Consider the following 14,974-nt stretch of genomic DNA (forward strand, 5'->3'; position numbering starts at 1 on the left):
TGTTTGAAATGTTTGTTGTGCAGTCAATGGGGCACTCCCGCATGGTTTCGTGAGTGCATATTTTGAGATACGATTTGTACCCAGTTGCACCTACTGCGAGTATCAGATAGTTTCGTGAACGCACATTTTGAAATGCGACTTGGTAAAATTTAGTACTGTCGCATTTCAAAATTTGCGTTCACGAAACCATGTGGGGTTGCCCCATTCCCATTGATTCAAATCAAAACTTCCACAACAATTGACGGTAGAACTATAAGATGATAAGTTGATTTGGCCCGGCGCCCATAACAGTTGTTATTACCAGCCATTAACGATGTCGAGAGAAAAATGCAAGTTAGAGTTCAGATGCATGAACAATCATACAAGAAAAAGGCGGCCATGGCCCTATTAGGGTCTCTGGCCCCCATATCAATGTGATCATCAAGTTACTTGAATTCCATCCAATCATAGACCTTTTTACATTTCTTGTAGAAACTTCAACTTCGTTCAGTCAAATTATGGTGTCAAATTCAAATCCTGGCCATTAAATTAAACGTAAAAACTAGCCATTTTCTAACAGTCAAGTAACTTGTCTTTTAGAAGTGTTTTAGAAATTAAGGACTTTCATCATTTTGAAGGATTTTTCAAATCTTAGAATAATTTCTTTTGATGCACCGTGAACGAGCTTCCCGCCAAATTGGCCTGCTCTTGGTCAGGGCCACGCTGAGCCAATTTTCGAATTAAAGGAATAAAATTAGAAACGTTGATGTTTTCAATTTAAGGTAGATCATTTTCATATCATTTACTTTTAAAGTGGATCGTTCCAAAGTTATGTTGTCCAAAGCTTTTGTAGCTGATCAAGAGGAGGCAAAAATTCGAATTTGATGTATTGTTTACTACATTACTTTAACCATGTCTTCTGAGTTCCCTAAACACAGCTTTGGTCTCAAATTTTATGCAGTTCATCTGTTTTGGTTGATCTTGTGATAGTTTCAAGTGCTATTTGGAATAAGATGAATGGTTTAGGAAATGCGGAAATCTTGGCTTCCGTTCGCAGTCCACATCTCTCGAAGTTCATTCAAGAAGTCAGCCACCACCCTGATATTTCAGCTGATCTCCCGAGGTTGCTCGGTTCGAGGTCAAATCCGTACGGCAAATTTTTCCCAGAATTTGATGACTTTGCTATACCGGATTGAAGTTGAATAAAGATGCTTGGAGTGCGCCTCACCCTAGTTGGTTTTCATTATTTCATATGCATTTCTGCCCATACACTGTTGCAACGAGAGTTTATGTCTCAAATTTTGATACTGAATTTCCGCAGCCCTGATTGTCCTCAGGATAGCCATGGGATAGGCTACAGTCGAGGGCACTGGCAGGTTAGGCTGGAAAAGAACCGCCATACTAGGAGAACCGGCCTGGCGGTTCACAGCCCTCCTACTAGGTTAACGGCAGCCTCAGTTTGGCTAAATCTGATGCTGTTCACATACAGTTCTGACCAAGCAAAGGGCACCGAGACAGAGACCCAGAGAGAAAGAGAGAGAGAGAGAGAGAGGGGGACTCACGTTCTTCCTCCTCCCCTCCTTTGATTCTTCTTCTGCTGTTGCTGCTGCTTTTTCTCCCCCTGCTGTTCGTTGTCTTCTGGGCCGTGGCTGTTCTTGTGATCCGCCAGGAAAAAAAGAAGTGCTTCTACTTGTCCCCCGTGTGTCCGAGATCGTGTTCCTCGATCTCCAGTTCGTATTCTTGTTCTCCAGATAGTGATCGCCTTCGCCCTCGTTCTTGCATTCGTCGTGGCCCTCGTCGACGTTGTGTTTGTCGCCATTGAAACCAGTCCCAGCCCCAAACTACACACACATCAGTCTGAAGGCTAGAGTCTGGCCAGACTCGCGAGAGAGCCTGCTTTTCCAATCCGAAGAAATCCCCACCATCCGTTGCGGGTTGGATTCTGTGTGAACGCCGTTGGACCCGGTGGATCCCGATACAGACAACACTGCGATCCATGGCCTTGTGGGTGATTTGAGAAGCCCGGGCTTCACGTTGCTCAGGGGTTAGGCCCCCCTTTCCCTTCTCCCCTCACCCCCCTCGCCCCGCCTATTTCTTTTAACTCGCCCCTTCCCCGTGGCATCTCGAGCCTGAGCCCACGGCCTGCGCATGATGCCGATTCGTGGGTTGAAACTACCCCTTTCTCATTGCCAGTGACGGGATCGCCCCACGAGGACCGGATCGAGGATCAGCCTCCATCGCCTGAGCTAGAGAGGGTGTGGTGGCGGATCGATTGATCAAAGAGCGGTACCAGCCGTAGAATTAGCGTTGGATTGTGGCTCGCCCGTTCAGCACCATGCAGCAGCAACCGCCTTATAACTACGGGCCGCAACATGGACCCAATAACGGCGGTAACCCGGGCGGTCAACCGCGTGGCCCCGCTCACCGTAGTCCCTTTCCTCACAATCCCGCGGGTGGCAATGGGATGGGTCAAGGGGCACACAACGCGCTCCGCATGCCCGCCCCCAACAATTCCATGACCATGACCCAGGGTCAGGCCGGTTCGATGCCCTTCTCCATGTTCCCACAATCGCCCCGACCCATGTTTCCCTTCCTTATTCAAGGCAATGTGAATGGGGTAAGTTTGCTACCTATATTTTGTCAGTCGGCATATTGAATGAGAAGTCTGAAGACTGTCTGGTGTTACCAAGGTTTCAACGCAATTTTGGGTGGGGCCAGCCGGTATTTGATCGAGTGATTTAGTCCTGATCCCTCGACGAGGATATGTCCTACTCAGGGAACATTTTTCAAAATTAAGTAGTTGCATCATTCGCGCTGGAGTTTTTGGGTCCAATCACCGCCGGCATGTAGGGCTTCTTCGTCTCATCCCTTTTAGCAGTACCAATTGTTAGTGGTTGGTTGTGGTTAACATACGTTACATACAATATTTTGTCTGAGCAAACAGAAAACAAACATCAATTGCGTTTCGATTGAGTCACAAAAAAAGGGGCAATATCCATTCCAATCGAGCTTCAACTCGCACATACCCAACACACGTACCACATTTAGTCATTGTAAGTCGTGTCGTGGCAAGCTCCTAAAGTAGCCATCGGGATTTAAAGTAGATATCACTATTTACTTCGGGCTGCATTTGTGTATTACAAGTGGCAGCTTTTTTGCCGACTAAGGTAGCCATCGAAGAGTCTGATCTACCCCTATCAGAAAGCATCAAGAACTGATTTCATGGAAAGTTGGGAAGCCATTTTACTACTAATGGGAAGTGAGTGGCTCCGATTCTGGCCACCCTGATTGGTAGTTTCAAATTGAGCTCATGCCACGTGGTTAAGGCAGACGAGAGAAAAAAGATGGAAAACAAATTGTGGAAATTGATTCGGTCTACGGGGTTGATGCACTTTAAGGACATTTCTTTGTTCAATGGGCAGGAGAGGAGCTTTCAGGCTCCATTAGGATGACTGACCAAGCGTTTCATATTGAAACAGTACACACTCGGGTGTGATTTGGCCTAAGACTTGAATCGGAGAGGCCATCCACCGCCAAGTGGGAATCGGGGAAGTATGAACATATGCTATTGACGCTTTTTTTTCAGTCTTTTGGGTGGGGAGGGGGATGTCTGTCCGTCTGGGAACGCACTTAGCCATGGGGCTCAAATCTCTAGTCACCCTGAAGGACATCATCCGCGGGAGAAGCTGAGAAGCGAAACCTGGCAGCCAGATCAGCCATGCGCTGATTCAGCCTAGTAGGGGTTTATTTTGCGGAATATACCGGCTGAAACGGGGCAGTAACAGCCAGGTGGCGAATTCTGGGCAGGGTGGCCAGCTAGCCCACGGCCACGCGAAAGCGGGCGAGTGCTTAGCAGTTAGCCCAGCGTTGAACCAAGGAGCACGGGAGGGAAGGAGGGAGCACTCGAGTAAGGCCAAGGTGGATTGTTACACGGCTAGCTAAAGGGAGGGGGACTGAGCTAGCTACCGACGATGAGGGGGGCGATACGGCCGCTGCCGACGCCGACCCAGCAGCCGACGGAGTAGCACGTTGGATCCACGTTGAATTATCCGGAGCTGCAAAGAAAGAGCTGGAAGAGTTGAAAGATAACCGACCGACTAGATCATCCAAGGACCAATACAGCCGATATCCCCCACCAATTATAAGCCATGTGGTGCAATCAGATAGAAATGAGCATCATGACTATTTGAAAGTGCGTTTCCATTCTCTTGAGAGGCTGTTTGAACCATTAAGGCCAGTCCTGGCATCTTGGGCATGGACCAGTGACTGACACGTGCTCCACGGGACCACGATAGGACCACGATTAATATCGGCATCCTGACTTATTAGCGGTTTCATTAGCACCTCCAACATTAGGTTGACGCAATTGATAGATCCTAAAACTGACTGATTGAGAGATTGAGCGATTGAGCGGGTCTGGTTCGGAAGACCCTGTGAGGCGTGATGTTCACGCTTGGTCCAGTGGATCCCAGTCGATTCCCTCTTGGGTCCCAATCGAGTTGGGGCTGCCCTGACTTTTGATTCAAGATTTGAGTTAAGGATAGAAGTCAGGTTGAAAAAGTTCGGGGCAACATGTTCAACCCCACGGCTCATGAGTTTGTGCCTCAGGTAAGGCAGTGCCCGAGTCCCATACATTCTGGACAGCCTTTTCTCTCGAGTTATGGTTCCGACGACCTCATGAGTGAACCTGACTGATCTGACTTGTGGTCTCTTTCAGATGGGTCACAATCAAAGAATCGTTCAGAGCGAACATTACGGAGGCCCAATGACACAGTACATGCCGGGACCTGGCATGTATCCGCCTCATCAACCCCAATTCACGATCCCCCCGCCCGCGCACACTAACAATCAAATGCATCCCCAGTCCCGCCCCCACGTGGCCAACCCCGGGGTGCCGACCGGCCTGCCCACGCATTCAAGCGCACCTGCATCGATATCCATGCAACAGCAGCTGCAGGCTCATCACCTCAATTCGGTGGCCATAGCCAACGCGTCCGTCGGGAGTGGGGTGGTTGTGTCCCCGGCCATGGCCGGTCCGCATCAACTGACCAATATCCCTGGCGGCAACCATCAGCCTCAGCCTCTGCCACCTCAGTCGGGGTCTATGAACTTCATGGGCGGGCCAAACCCCTCGCCCCCTGTGGCTGTGGCGCCCGCTGTGCGGGAAAGGAAAGTTCTGGCCATTGTCAATCCTGATACGGGCAAACCTGTGGACCTCAATGACTCGACGCCCTCCGATCAGGTATGGCAGACAAGCTTCAAAAGTGACGGGTCATTTTATCCTTTGGGTCTTGACCTCTGTTTCATAAAAGGAACATCATTACATTGCCAGGTATATCAATAATTTCCTCATACCTTTCTCTTCTGTTCAGGCTGAAGACTTGGCCGTCTCCCCCGCATTGTCAACCGACAAAACTGAAACGGCTTCCAATGGTACAGATTCACACTCCCGTCAGGCAGTCAAACCAGCCATCCTCACGCCTTCAAATGCCTCCGAAACCGTGTCTAGTTCCCGACCTATCGCAATCACGGCTCCCAAAGACGAGCCCGCCCCCAAAGTCGAAAAATCGGCGGTTGGGAGCCATCAGCCCGAAATTCATTCTGAATCATCCCCCAATCCCAGTGGAGTGTCGAAATCCTCGCCCAAGAAATCGTCGGATTTGTCTGGGCCGGAATCAAAATCCGCGAAACCCAACGTCCCTGAGTCGATATCTTCCACCGTACCCCATCCGTCTTCTGCGCCCAAGGAGACACTCCCTGATATGTCAATCTCGCCAACTTCGGAAGGTAAGTGAGCAACTTTACGTAGAGTTGAAAGCCTCGTGCTCTGCCAAGGGTAACTCTTAACTGTTAACTCTTCGAAGTCCTTGAATTGAACCCACACCGTAAGTTCTCAAATGAAGGTTGCTTTGGAGACTGATGGGTTTAATGGATAAAGAAATTCCCTCGGGAAGTCTTGTTCTGGAACTAGACAAAAGTAGTTGGCACTCATGTTGTGGGCATCGTTGACGTGCCACGTGTTATCGTGTCCTCTACATTTCATCTAACGTTCCTTTTGGAGGCATGGCTGGGTGAATGAATGAAAAGATATGTATTCCAGCTGTTGTCGCTAAGGAAAGATTCTGACGGAAAGGTTTTTGCAGGCACGTTTTAACTTTTTTTCGAAAGAAAATACTGCCCCGTTTTATTTCAAGGTTTGAAAGTACAAGTTTCTAACTGTAATTTACCCTCGTCAAGTTATAGACGTCATAGTTTTTTCAAATTATATAAGATAACATTTGACCTCCGTCCTACGTGTACATATAAGTTCTTGCAGGAAGTTGATGGACGGCTTTAGTCCGCTCGTAGAGGGGCAGTTAGCCTCGAGCAGCTTCAGAGGTCTGACCTAGTCGGTCCGCGCCACATCGAAGGAAAGACATGTGCTGCTTCTAGTTATAATGCCACCACAGGCCAGCAACATCTAGTTAGTCGTTTCCAGTGCGTCGGTCGGTGGGTTGTTCAGGTGAACGAGCTATTTTGCACACACGAGGCATGGGTTCGTCGCCAGACTGACGGCCGACGAAAAGTCAGGCATTGGCGCTGCAGTCCGTGTTGCCGTTGGCCCCTTTTCTGAGGGTGCCTTCAAGGCGTGCTCGTGTTTCCACTAAGCCTGTTTTTAACCAAGGCCTTGATAATGTCCTGCGTGTTGGACTGACCATACCACCAGCTATGGACTCCCCATAAGCAGACCAACGGTGTTGCCTATTTTTCCCCATGCTTCGACCGAACTGAGTTGTCTGCCGTCTCCCATATGCGATTAATGCCCCGTTCAAACGGGTGCATGCAACACGCTCCACACTTAGTGTGTTTGAGGGGGGAAAAGCAGCCATGTTAACTTTGACTCGTTCCAACATACTTATTTCCTGTCGTGATTGGGGTAAAGTCTACTCTTGATTTAGATCATTCACTCTATCACGAGGGTGTTCAAATCAAATTGATAGAAGTCGTCGTTATTTCGAAAAAGTGAAGTGCGAGGTTAGCTCAATGTACGATACCTCTTGTGAAGCTCACAATGGAGAGTGACGAAAACGGACAAGATTGGCAAGTGGTGTCAAAAAGTCGTCGTCAAGGAGCCAACCATGGACGTAAGGAGCCTCTAATCGGGAGCAGAGATGCAATCTGTCTATGAACTACATACAGAAGGTGTCTGATTTATTCTCCCACGTGATCACTTGCCATCTGTTTTATTCATTAGGTAACAAGGCGTCTAAAACCAAAAAGAAGGGTCCAGCTCGAAAGGCTGAACTCAATCGGAAAGGCGATCAAAAAGATGGCGGAAGTGACATGGATGCCTTCAAAGATTTGGAAAAAGACGGAGGTGGCAAACCCACGGTTGATTCCACCCTTAATCACGAGGCTACCCCTCCTCCAGTTGTTCTTCCTGCACCAGCAGCAACAACATCAACCACAGTCACAGCCACCACCACAGCAACTGCTTCCCCCTCATCCCTCCCTCCTCTTTCCTCGTCAATTGTCCCAAAGGTTGAGATTGAGGAGCCGAAAATCTCAGTCACGTCTGCTGGTCCAAATCGAGCCACAACATCACAGCCCTTACCTTCAGAAAAGGTTGCGTTGACAGACAACAACAACGTTTCCGCGCCCAAACATTCCAATTCTATACCAGAAGTGATCACTTCCGAGCCGGAAAAAGAGAGCAAAGCACACTCGACAATGTTGCCTCCAGCAACCCCCAATTCTGCATCCTCCAGAAGATCGCAAGACGATAGTGACATCCCGTCAGTGTCAGAGGATAACAATGTCTCTTCCAACAGCTTAGATCCCGCAATAACGAACATGTTGCCGAAGACCAGTAGCTCAATGAGCAAACTCAAATACGAATATAAACCAGGTGAGTTAGCATAACCGTGAATGTGTTGGTCACGAAGGGAAATCGCTTGACAGCACGCTTCATGAGTCGTGTTTGATTTTCAGACCAATGGTCGCCCTTGAACCCGACTGGATCCAAACAATACGATCGAGAATTCTTGATGATGCTCCAAAATGACCCATTGTCGAAACAAAAGCCTCAAAAGCTTCCCGACATGGACATTGTCAAAGATACTTCTATCAACATGTCGGTCAGGAAATTTGCCGATAACCGCAACCAAGATTGGACACCAGGCTATGTTCAGGCAACAAGCTCACGGGTAAGAGACGAAATCTATCTTATCTAATCTATGGGGGAAATACCATCCAATTTTGTCCGTAGGGAAGAAGTAAAATCTCTTAATAATGGCTTTTTCCTTTGTTTCCTTCTCTTTTCTTTAGAAGTAAAATCTCTTAATAATGGCTTTTTCCTTTGTTTCCTTCTCTTTTCTTTAGGGTCCCATGGGAGGAATTTCCAAGAAGGGTTCCCAAAATGGTGGCAAGAGACCCGATCCGGGCAAAAAGATCATCTCTGGGCTGAGTATTCAAGAGAAGGTTGAGCTTCACGTGGCGGAAAATGCGTGGAAGCCCGACAAGTTGAGGGGCAACAAAGCTGACAGTGACAAACCAGCACCTGACTCGATCGAGGAGCTTTCCAAGAGAGCGCGAGGTATTCTGAACAAGCTCACGCCACAGAAATTCGAGACCTTGGTCGAGAAATTCAATTCCTTGCCGATCGACACGGAGGAGAAATTGAACCTCTGTATGGAATTGGTTTATGAAAAGGTGAATATTTGAAATTGAAAATTTGGATTTTATGATACACCAATATCTATGTTCGATTCTTAATGTTGTTTAGGCTGTGGACGAACCAGGATTTTCAGTGGCTTACGCCAAAATGTGCGAAGTCCTCGCCGGGAAACAAGTGATGCCCATGAACGGCAAATCTCCTATCGCATTTAGAAATGTTTTGCTACTTCGTTGTCAAAAAGAGTTCATGAACGACTACATGGACAAGGAAGAGAAGGAAGAATTTCAGAAACAGTATGATGCCGCCGATTCAGAGGAGAAACGGAAAGAGCTCAAGGCCGAGTTCGAGGAGAAAGAGCTCAAAGCTCGAAGACGATCCTTGGGTAACATCCGTTTCATTGGTGAGCTCTACAAGTTAGACATGCTGAAGTTCAAAATCATGCACCAGTGCATTCGCAACCTATTGGCCAACAAAACCGACGAAGAGTCCTTGGAATGTCTTTGCCGGCTCCTATCGACAGTAGGGAATAACCTGGATGACGAAACCACCAAGACACTCGCCAAGGTAAATTATTTCTATCAAGATTATTTCTGGGCATGAAACGTTACTCTTTCGTGATGAGAAACATTCTATCTGACCCCCTTTTTCGAGGGGCTGATTGTCATAGAATTCCTGGTTTCTGAGCTCAAGAAGTCCCCTTCTAAACTAGAAAGGCTGAAAAGAGAGATGTAGCTTAAACAAATCTTCTATAATTCTGCGTTTTTAGGGCCCAAATCCTGAAATCAAACACTTCGATACTTATTTCGAAGACATCAGAAAGATCATCGGCAGCAAGCAGATCACCAGTAGAGTGCGATTCATGCTTCAAGACTTGCTAGATTTGCGCCAGAGCAAGTGGAAACCTCGACGAGAAGCCGCTGGACCGAAGACCATCGATGAAATTCACCAAGACGCCGAGCGCGAGAAGAAGTTGGAGAACCTGATGAGTAAGAATGCTGGCGGAGGCGGGGGTAGAGATGATCGGGGCTGGAGTGGGCGTGACGGGCGGGATTCCCAACGCGATTCCGGCCGCGGTTCGTTTGCTCACAACGACAACTCGCGGAAAAGGAACCCGCGTGCTTCTGCTCAAGGCAGCGATGAGGGTTGGAACACAATTCAGCCCAAATTCAAACCCGATATGTTTAATGTCGACTTTGTCAAAAACGTGAAGAAAGTGGACGCCACTACTTTACATCTGGGAGGGCCCTCCCGTGTGGGAGCTTCCTGGAGCCAGGGGAGCTTGGGAAGTCGAACCCCGCGTGCGAACATGCCCAGTCCAGGTGGAAATCGCTTCGCCGCCATCGCCTCCTTGGGAACTTCCGATAGTGGCGGGGCTCCACGTGACGATGGCGGATCTTCGAGGACCAGCCAGTCGCGTTTTGGCCCAAGAGATTCCTCCCCGGGTTCGAACTCTATTGATAGAACGGAGGCTGTGAAGAATGTCCAGATGAAGCGTAACGGTCCGCCGGTCAGCAGTGCCTCAGATTCGAGCGCAGACAAACAGAGCAAGATCCTCAAAGGTGACCCGAAGATCGACATCCAGATTTTCAAGCCTATCATCGACGAGTACTTGGGTACGAATGACATGAAGGAAGTCTTGCGGGAAATCGGTGAGAAGTTCCATCCCAGCAACATCGCCGAATTTGTGAGTTGCGTGGTGGAATACGGCCTCGAGCGGTCAGATGGGACCCGGACACGCCTTGGCTCCCTCTTCGATGTCCTAGTCAAACAGCACTACTTGACAGAGTCACAGTTCCTGAAAGGCTGGTGTAATGTGCTTGGTGCGGTTCCTGACCTTATGGTGGACATTCCTAAAGTCTGGGATTACTTGGCCTTAATCTTGGGTAAGAAATGGTCTCGTTAACACAAACCGATTCGGGTCAACGAGCCTCTTTCTTAATCGACCATGATTCTTTGTGGATATTTTCATGAGTTTTCTCTCTTGCTCACAGCTCCTATGGTGAGGAATGGGACACTTTCCCTTTCATTTTTACTCGATTCTGTGAATTACTCCAAACCAGAGTGGAAGGAAGCTCCCAAAGATTTCCCCGGACTGTATGCGGCTGCCGCTCTACACGCTCTGGCATTGAACGACGGCCACAAGTTTGTGGGCGGAATGTGGAGAAAGGCCGGACTTCAGTGGTCGCAATTTATCCCGGAAGCCGACGTCGATGACTTCATAGCCACTCATGTAAGTGGTGTATCTTTTTACTCGTGAGGTGTTTTAGCTCATCGAGTCTGACTAATTTGATCTGATTGTTTGTCTCTAGAAATTGGGCTTCTCAGTGAATGATCTGACTGTTGCCGCCAATGGACCCATCACGCAACTCTCGGCTGATCAGAAGAGGACTGAATTGCTCAAACGGTTGCAGAACCCAGATCCCAAACACAAGGATGTCATTTACGACTGGATCGATGTAAGGAGTGAAAGTTATATTGTCCAGGCTTGAACGTACGTTATTCCTGTTTTTGCACTCTTTCATAGGTGACATGGGGAAATCAAGTCTCTGATACTAATTTCATTCGACTGCTAACGACTTCGGTGATTGAGAGCTCCCTTTCATGTGAGTGTAAATCGTGTGAAAAATGTGTGACTGATGTCCACCCGCTGCTGAATGTTGGGAAAAGCATCGAGTTCTGCACTCGTCTCTCTCCGCCCTGATCGCCTGCGGGTATTGAAGAACACCTTTTTTTCTCTCTTGTAGCCGAGGAAACGAAGAAATTGGACGAAAACAAAGTGGGAAATCTGGGACCCATTATTAAACGCTATCTGGATGGCGATGTGAAAAAAGAGATTCAAGCTATTTTTGCTCTTCAACACCTCATGGATCAATGGGAGCATCCTAGGCGTAAGTCTTGAAAACTTTTCTCTTCTCCAATAAAAGACTTGTTCATTATTAACGGAATGTCCTAATCTTCTTTTAGAAATGTTATACACTTTGTTCGAAAAGTTCTATGATCAAAACGTGCTTTCCCTCGAGGCCTTCTTGTCGTGGAAAAACAACGAGGACATTAATGAGCAGGCCGGTAAAGGTGTGGCCATTAAATCCACCACCGGTTTCTTCACGTGGCTGAAAGAGAACGAAGACGAGGACGACGATGAGGATGAAGACGACGAAGATGAGGAAGAGGACGAAATTGCCAAGAACAAGCCGTGAAGCTGAAATAATAGTCTGATCAAGCTTCATTCAGCTCGTCTGGGAATCAGTCGTGCCCGGGGTCATTCATCAATCCGCATGGTTGAGCATTATTTGAAGCTCGTGAAAGAGGGGTTGTTGTTATTATTATACTTGGCAAAATTGAATGGTTCACTAGCAGCAGTCAGTCGTCAGGCCATTAAACAGTTATGAACTCAACCGCAAATCAAAGCTCGAACGGACGTCGTCGTCATCGTCCAGTCCTTCATGGATCGTTCTTTTAACTGTTAAGTTAATATGCATGTCTCGGAAGTGGTTGCATCCTAACCGCTGACTTGCCCTTTTTAGAAAGTGAACATTCAAGTCAATGAATGCCTAAAAACGCCTAACAATGCCTAACGGCTGGCGTTTTGTTTTTCAATGCTTCTGATGACCAATTCTGCGAATTCCCTCGTTCATGATGCCCCGATTTCCCCAGTCTCGCTCCGCCTCGCCTCGACCTTTCTCCTCTTTCAAATCACTCCTCGTCCCATCATCTCACCATCATTGAGACAGAGACAGACTCTTTCATTCCCTCACTAAGCATTGAAACAAGTCATGAAGTGACGTTTGCGGCTGCCGCTCTCCTCCTTAATTGTGATCATCAACGTGTCCAGAGACGATTAGATTATTCAATGATGTACTACTCATTCAGAGCAAAGTGATATTTTTGTACACGTGCCGCTAGAATCGAGTATTTTGCTAGTGTCGATTGATTCCTCTAAAGACAAATGTCAACTCAACTCAAATCCAAGTGGATCAGTGAATCGCCACCAATTTTGGCACACAGAGGCATGTGAGTGACTGGGTGTCGTATTTCAACCAGCCGACCAATGCGCGACTTCTTAATAACCATTCGTTGATCCTGCCATTGGTGAAGGATAGATGGGCGTGGTTATCCTCGTCGAAACTGCAAACTTTATACCACCGGATTCGGATTCGGCCCTCTTACGAAGAAGTCTTCATCCCTCAGGATTGTTAAAAAAAATCATGGATCACGTTAGTTAATTGTAATTTTGTGTTTGTTTTCACTCTTGAAATTTCGACGCGGCCTTTACCATGTTTTCCCACCCTTTTTTCTCTGTTGTATATACATATATATTATCATATACGATTATTATTACTATGATTATTGTTATTACGGCTACCTTTTTTATTATTCAATTCACACCCATTGGTTTGCCAACTGATTTGTCTCTTAGTCTTTGGTAGTGTGTAGTCACCACAGAAAAAGACGCCTATATTGACGGGAAAGGTAATATTTTTCTTTTCGATGATTTACATAAATGGGAAATGCGCACAATTTTCAATTCAGAGTTTCATTAGGAGAATGTAAGTGACAGTGTTATTAAGATATCGAGATAGGAATTCGGTCTTAAGCGAGAATAGTTTTGAATGCTTTGGGTTAGAAACTTCAACCCTACTTTGACCTTAGGAATTTTTAACTACTTTATTAACTTTTTTGCATTCCGAAAAGATTGAGTAGACAATGTTCACATTAAACCTGATGTGTAGGAGGTCGAGATAATAATTTTTCTGGTACTTCAGAGGAGATTATATGGAAGATGCTGGACATCTGCAAACTCTACGTAACCTTTCTCGATAGATGCTCGTTGCTTGGCTTAACAAAATGACCGCTGATTTTTCACACATGCGAAGGGTTCGTTTAAAGAGAAAGTGCTACTGTCAATTCATGCGCTGTGAATCAAAAAGTTTGGTTTTCATGATAGCGCAACAAACAAAGGGCCAAACCTATATATAAGGGAATCATTCGCTATCTTTTTTTTTAAACTTCTATTCTTTTAAAAACATGCTTTTATTCCTGCCTTTTTAACCCTCTCTTTTTCAACAACGTTACGAAGTTGTGCACTATAAGCTAAGTTACATTACTAGTAGCATGCAAGATTCCCAGGTGGTCCATGGTTGATTTGCAAATCCTTTTAAAATTGGCATTAATAAAGTCAGACCACCCCAAAAGTAAATATCATCTCTTATATAGGTCACAAGGGATGACTAGTGATGGGTATCATTGACTAAAAAGTTTTTGTTCGTTCCTCAAAAGTCATTAATTCATCACTTTTGATCAGTGTATTACCCCGCCATCAAGCAACAAACCTCTACAAGGATGTCTAGAGGCAATCTCCGACAGGGGTGAGCTTGCCAAAATATTTGCTTCCCAAGTTTTTAACACGTTGCTGAAATGTATAAAATATGAAGTAATATCTTACAGTTTTGAAAGAGAAGTAGATACCTGTAAGTTCCTTGGAGTGACAACGTGAACAACTCTCTGACCAACTCGATTATTTTTTTCAAGATATTTTTCCATCGTTTTCCTCTTGTTACGTTTGATTTTTTTAACTTCGTTAATTTTACCCAAATTGGACGCCGCTACTTTGGACATCCTCAATTGACGCAGGGAAGTGATGCCATCAAATCCATGGCAAACAAGACTTGAATAGCAGGATCAATCAGTTTGGGAGACGTGCCACGTTTTGGGACGTCGTTGTCTCCGCCATTTGCCGTTTGGCGGCATGTGGCTCCCAAAGTACGTGAGGAAAATACCCCTCCTCCCTTTCCCTTCACCTCATAGACAACAGAGGCCAGAAGAAGCTTTCCTGCTGCATCAGTTGAAAAATTTGGGTCGTCTTCTTGTTCCCCATGCCACTGCATGATCCCTTGATTGTTTCTTCCGAAACGCCCTCACTGATGGACATGGTAAGCAAGTGCTGATGGCGTGTGGGGATAAGCTGGGTGTTGGCGGCTAGCTGGACCTTTGGTTTCTACTGATCCTTCGAGTAATAATATTGTGGAACAAGGAGAGGGACAACTAAAAAATGAGATTGGAAGGCATGAAATCAGCTTGTTAACATAATCTATGTTAAGTCGAACTATTCAAGTTCAGACTTGTGGGTTTTATTTCACTTTTCTTGTTTTATGTATTTGATCATCTTTCAGTTTATCACAATCAAAACGATTTGTAGGCAAAGCGAGCACAATCGATGATCCCCATTAGCCAAAATTGACTTAATCAACTTTTACCGTAAACCGACCTTTCATACTTTGAGGTATCCCATTTATACCGTATTTTGGGAGCGAACTATGTGTTCCAAAGCAATTTGTGGGG

The 14,974-nt window shown here is 46.4% G+C and overlaps 1 protein-coding gene across 3 annotated transcripts; it reads left to right on the forward strand.

Moving 5' to 3' along the window:
• Positions 1-1,584: 1,584 nt before the first annotated feature.
• Positions 1,585-12,988, forward strand: LOC131882790 (eukaryotic translation initiation factor 4 gamma 3-like). 3 transcript variants are annotated; one of them, XM_059230050.1, is made up of 13 exons: positions 1,585-2,596; positions 4,697-5,221; positions 5,352-5,766; positions 7,214-7,867; positions 7,951-8,165; positions 8,341-8,670; positions 8,744-9,199; positions 9,402-10,518; positions 10,627-10,865; positions 10,945-11,091; positions 11,160-11,238; positions 11,380-11,523; positions 11,600-12,988. In XM_059230050.1, the coding sequence occupies exons 1-13, from the start codon at positions 2,315-2,317 to the stop codon at positions 11,830-11,832; spliced, it is 4,836 nt and encodes a 1,611-aa protein (XP_059086033.1). In that variant the 5' UTR covers positions 1,585-2,314; the 3' UTR covers positions 11,833-12,988. The 3 variants fall into 3 exon arrangements, with proteins under 3 accessions (XP_059086033.1, XP_059086036.1, XP_059086035.1); XM_059230053.1 differs by lacking the exon at positions 1,585-2,596 and adding an exon at positions 3,870-4,171; XM_059230052.1 differs by lacking the exon at positions 1,585-2,596 and adding an exon at positions 4,189-4,587.
• Positions 12,989-14,974: the final 1,986 nt, after the last annotated feature.

The sequence above is a fragment of the Tigriopus californicus genome, chromosome 6, assembly GCF_007210705.1.
Source record: "Tigriopus californicus strain San Diego chromosome 6, Tcal_SD_v2.1, whole genome shotgun sequence".
NCBI lineage: Eukaryota > Metazoa > Arthropoda > Copepoda > Harpacticoida > Harpacticidae > Tigriopus > Tigriopus californicus.

What these genes read in the sequence shown, in the direction of transcription:
- LOC131882790 (XM_059230050.1), top strand. Translation starts at nt 2,315, where the DNA reads ATGCAGCAGCAACCGCCTTATAACTACGGGCCGCAACATGGACCCAAT. An exon ending in TTCAAGGCAATGTGAATGGG is followed by an intron (nt 2,597 to 4,696) that starts GTAAGTTTGCTA and finishes GGTCTCTTTCAG; the next exon opens with ATGGGTCACAATCAAAGAAT. An exon ending in TCAATGGGAGCATCCTAGGC is followed by an intron (nt 11,524 to 11,599) that starts GTAAGTCTTGAA and finishes ATCTTCTTTTAG; the next exon opens with AAATGTTATACACTTTGTTC.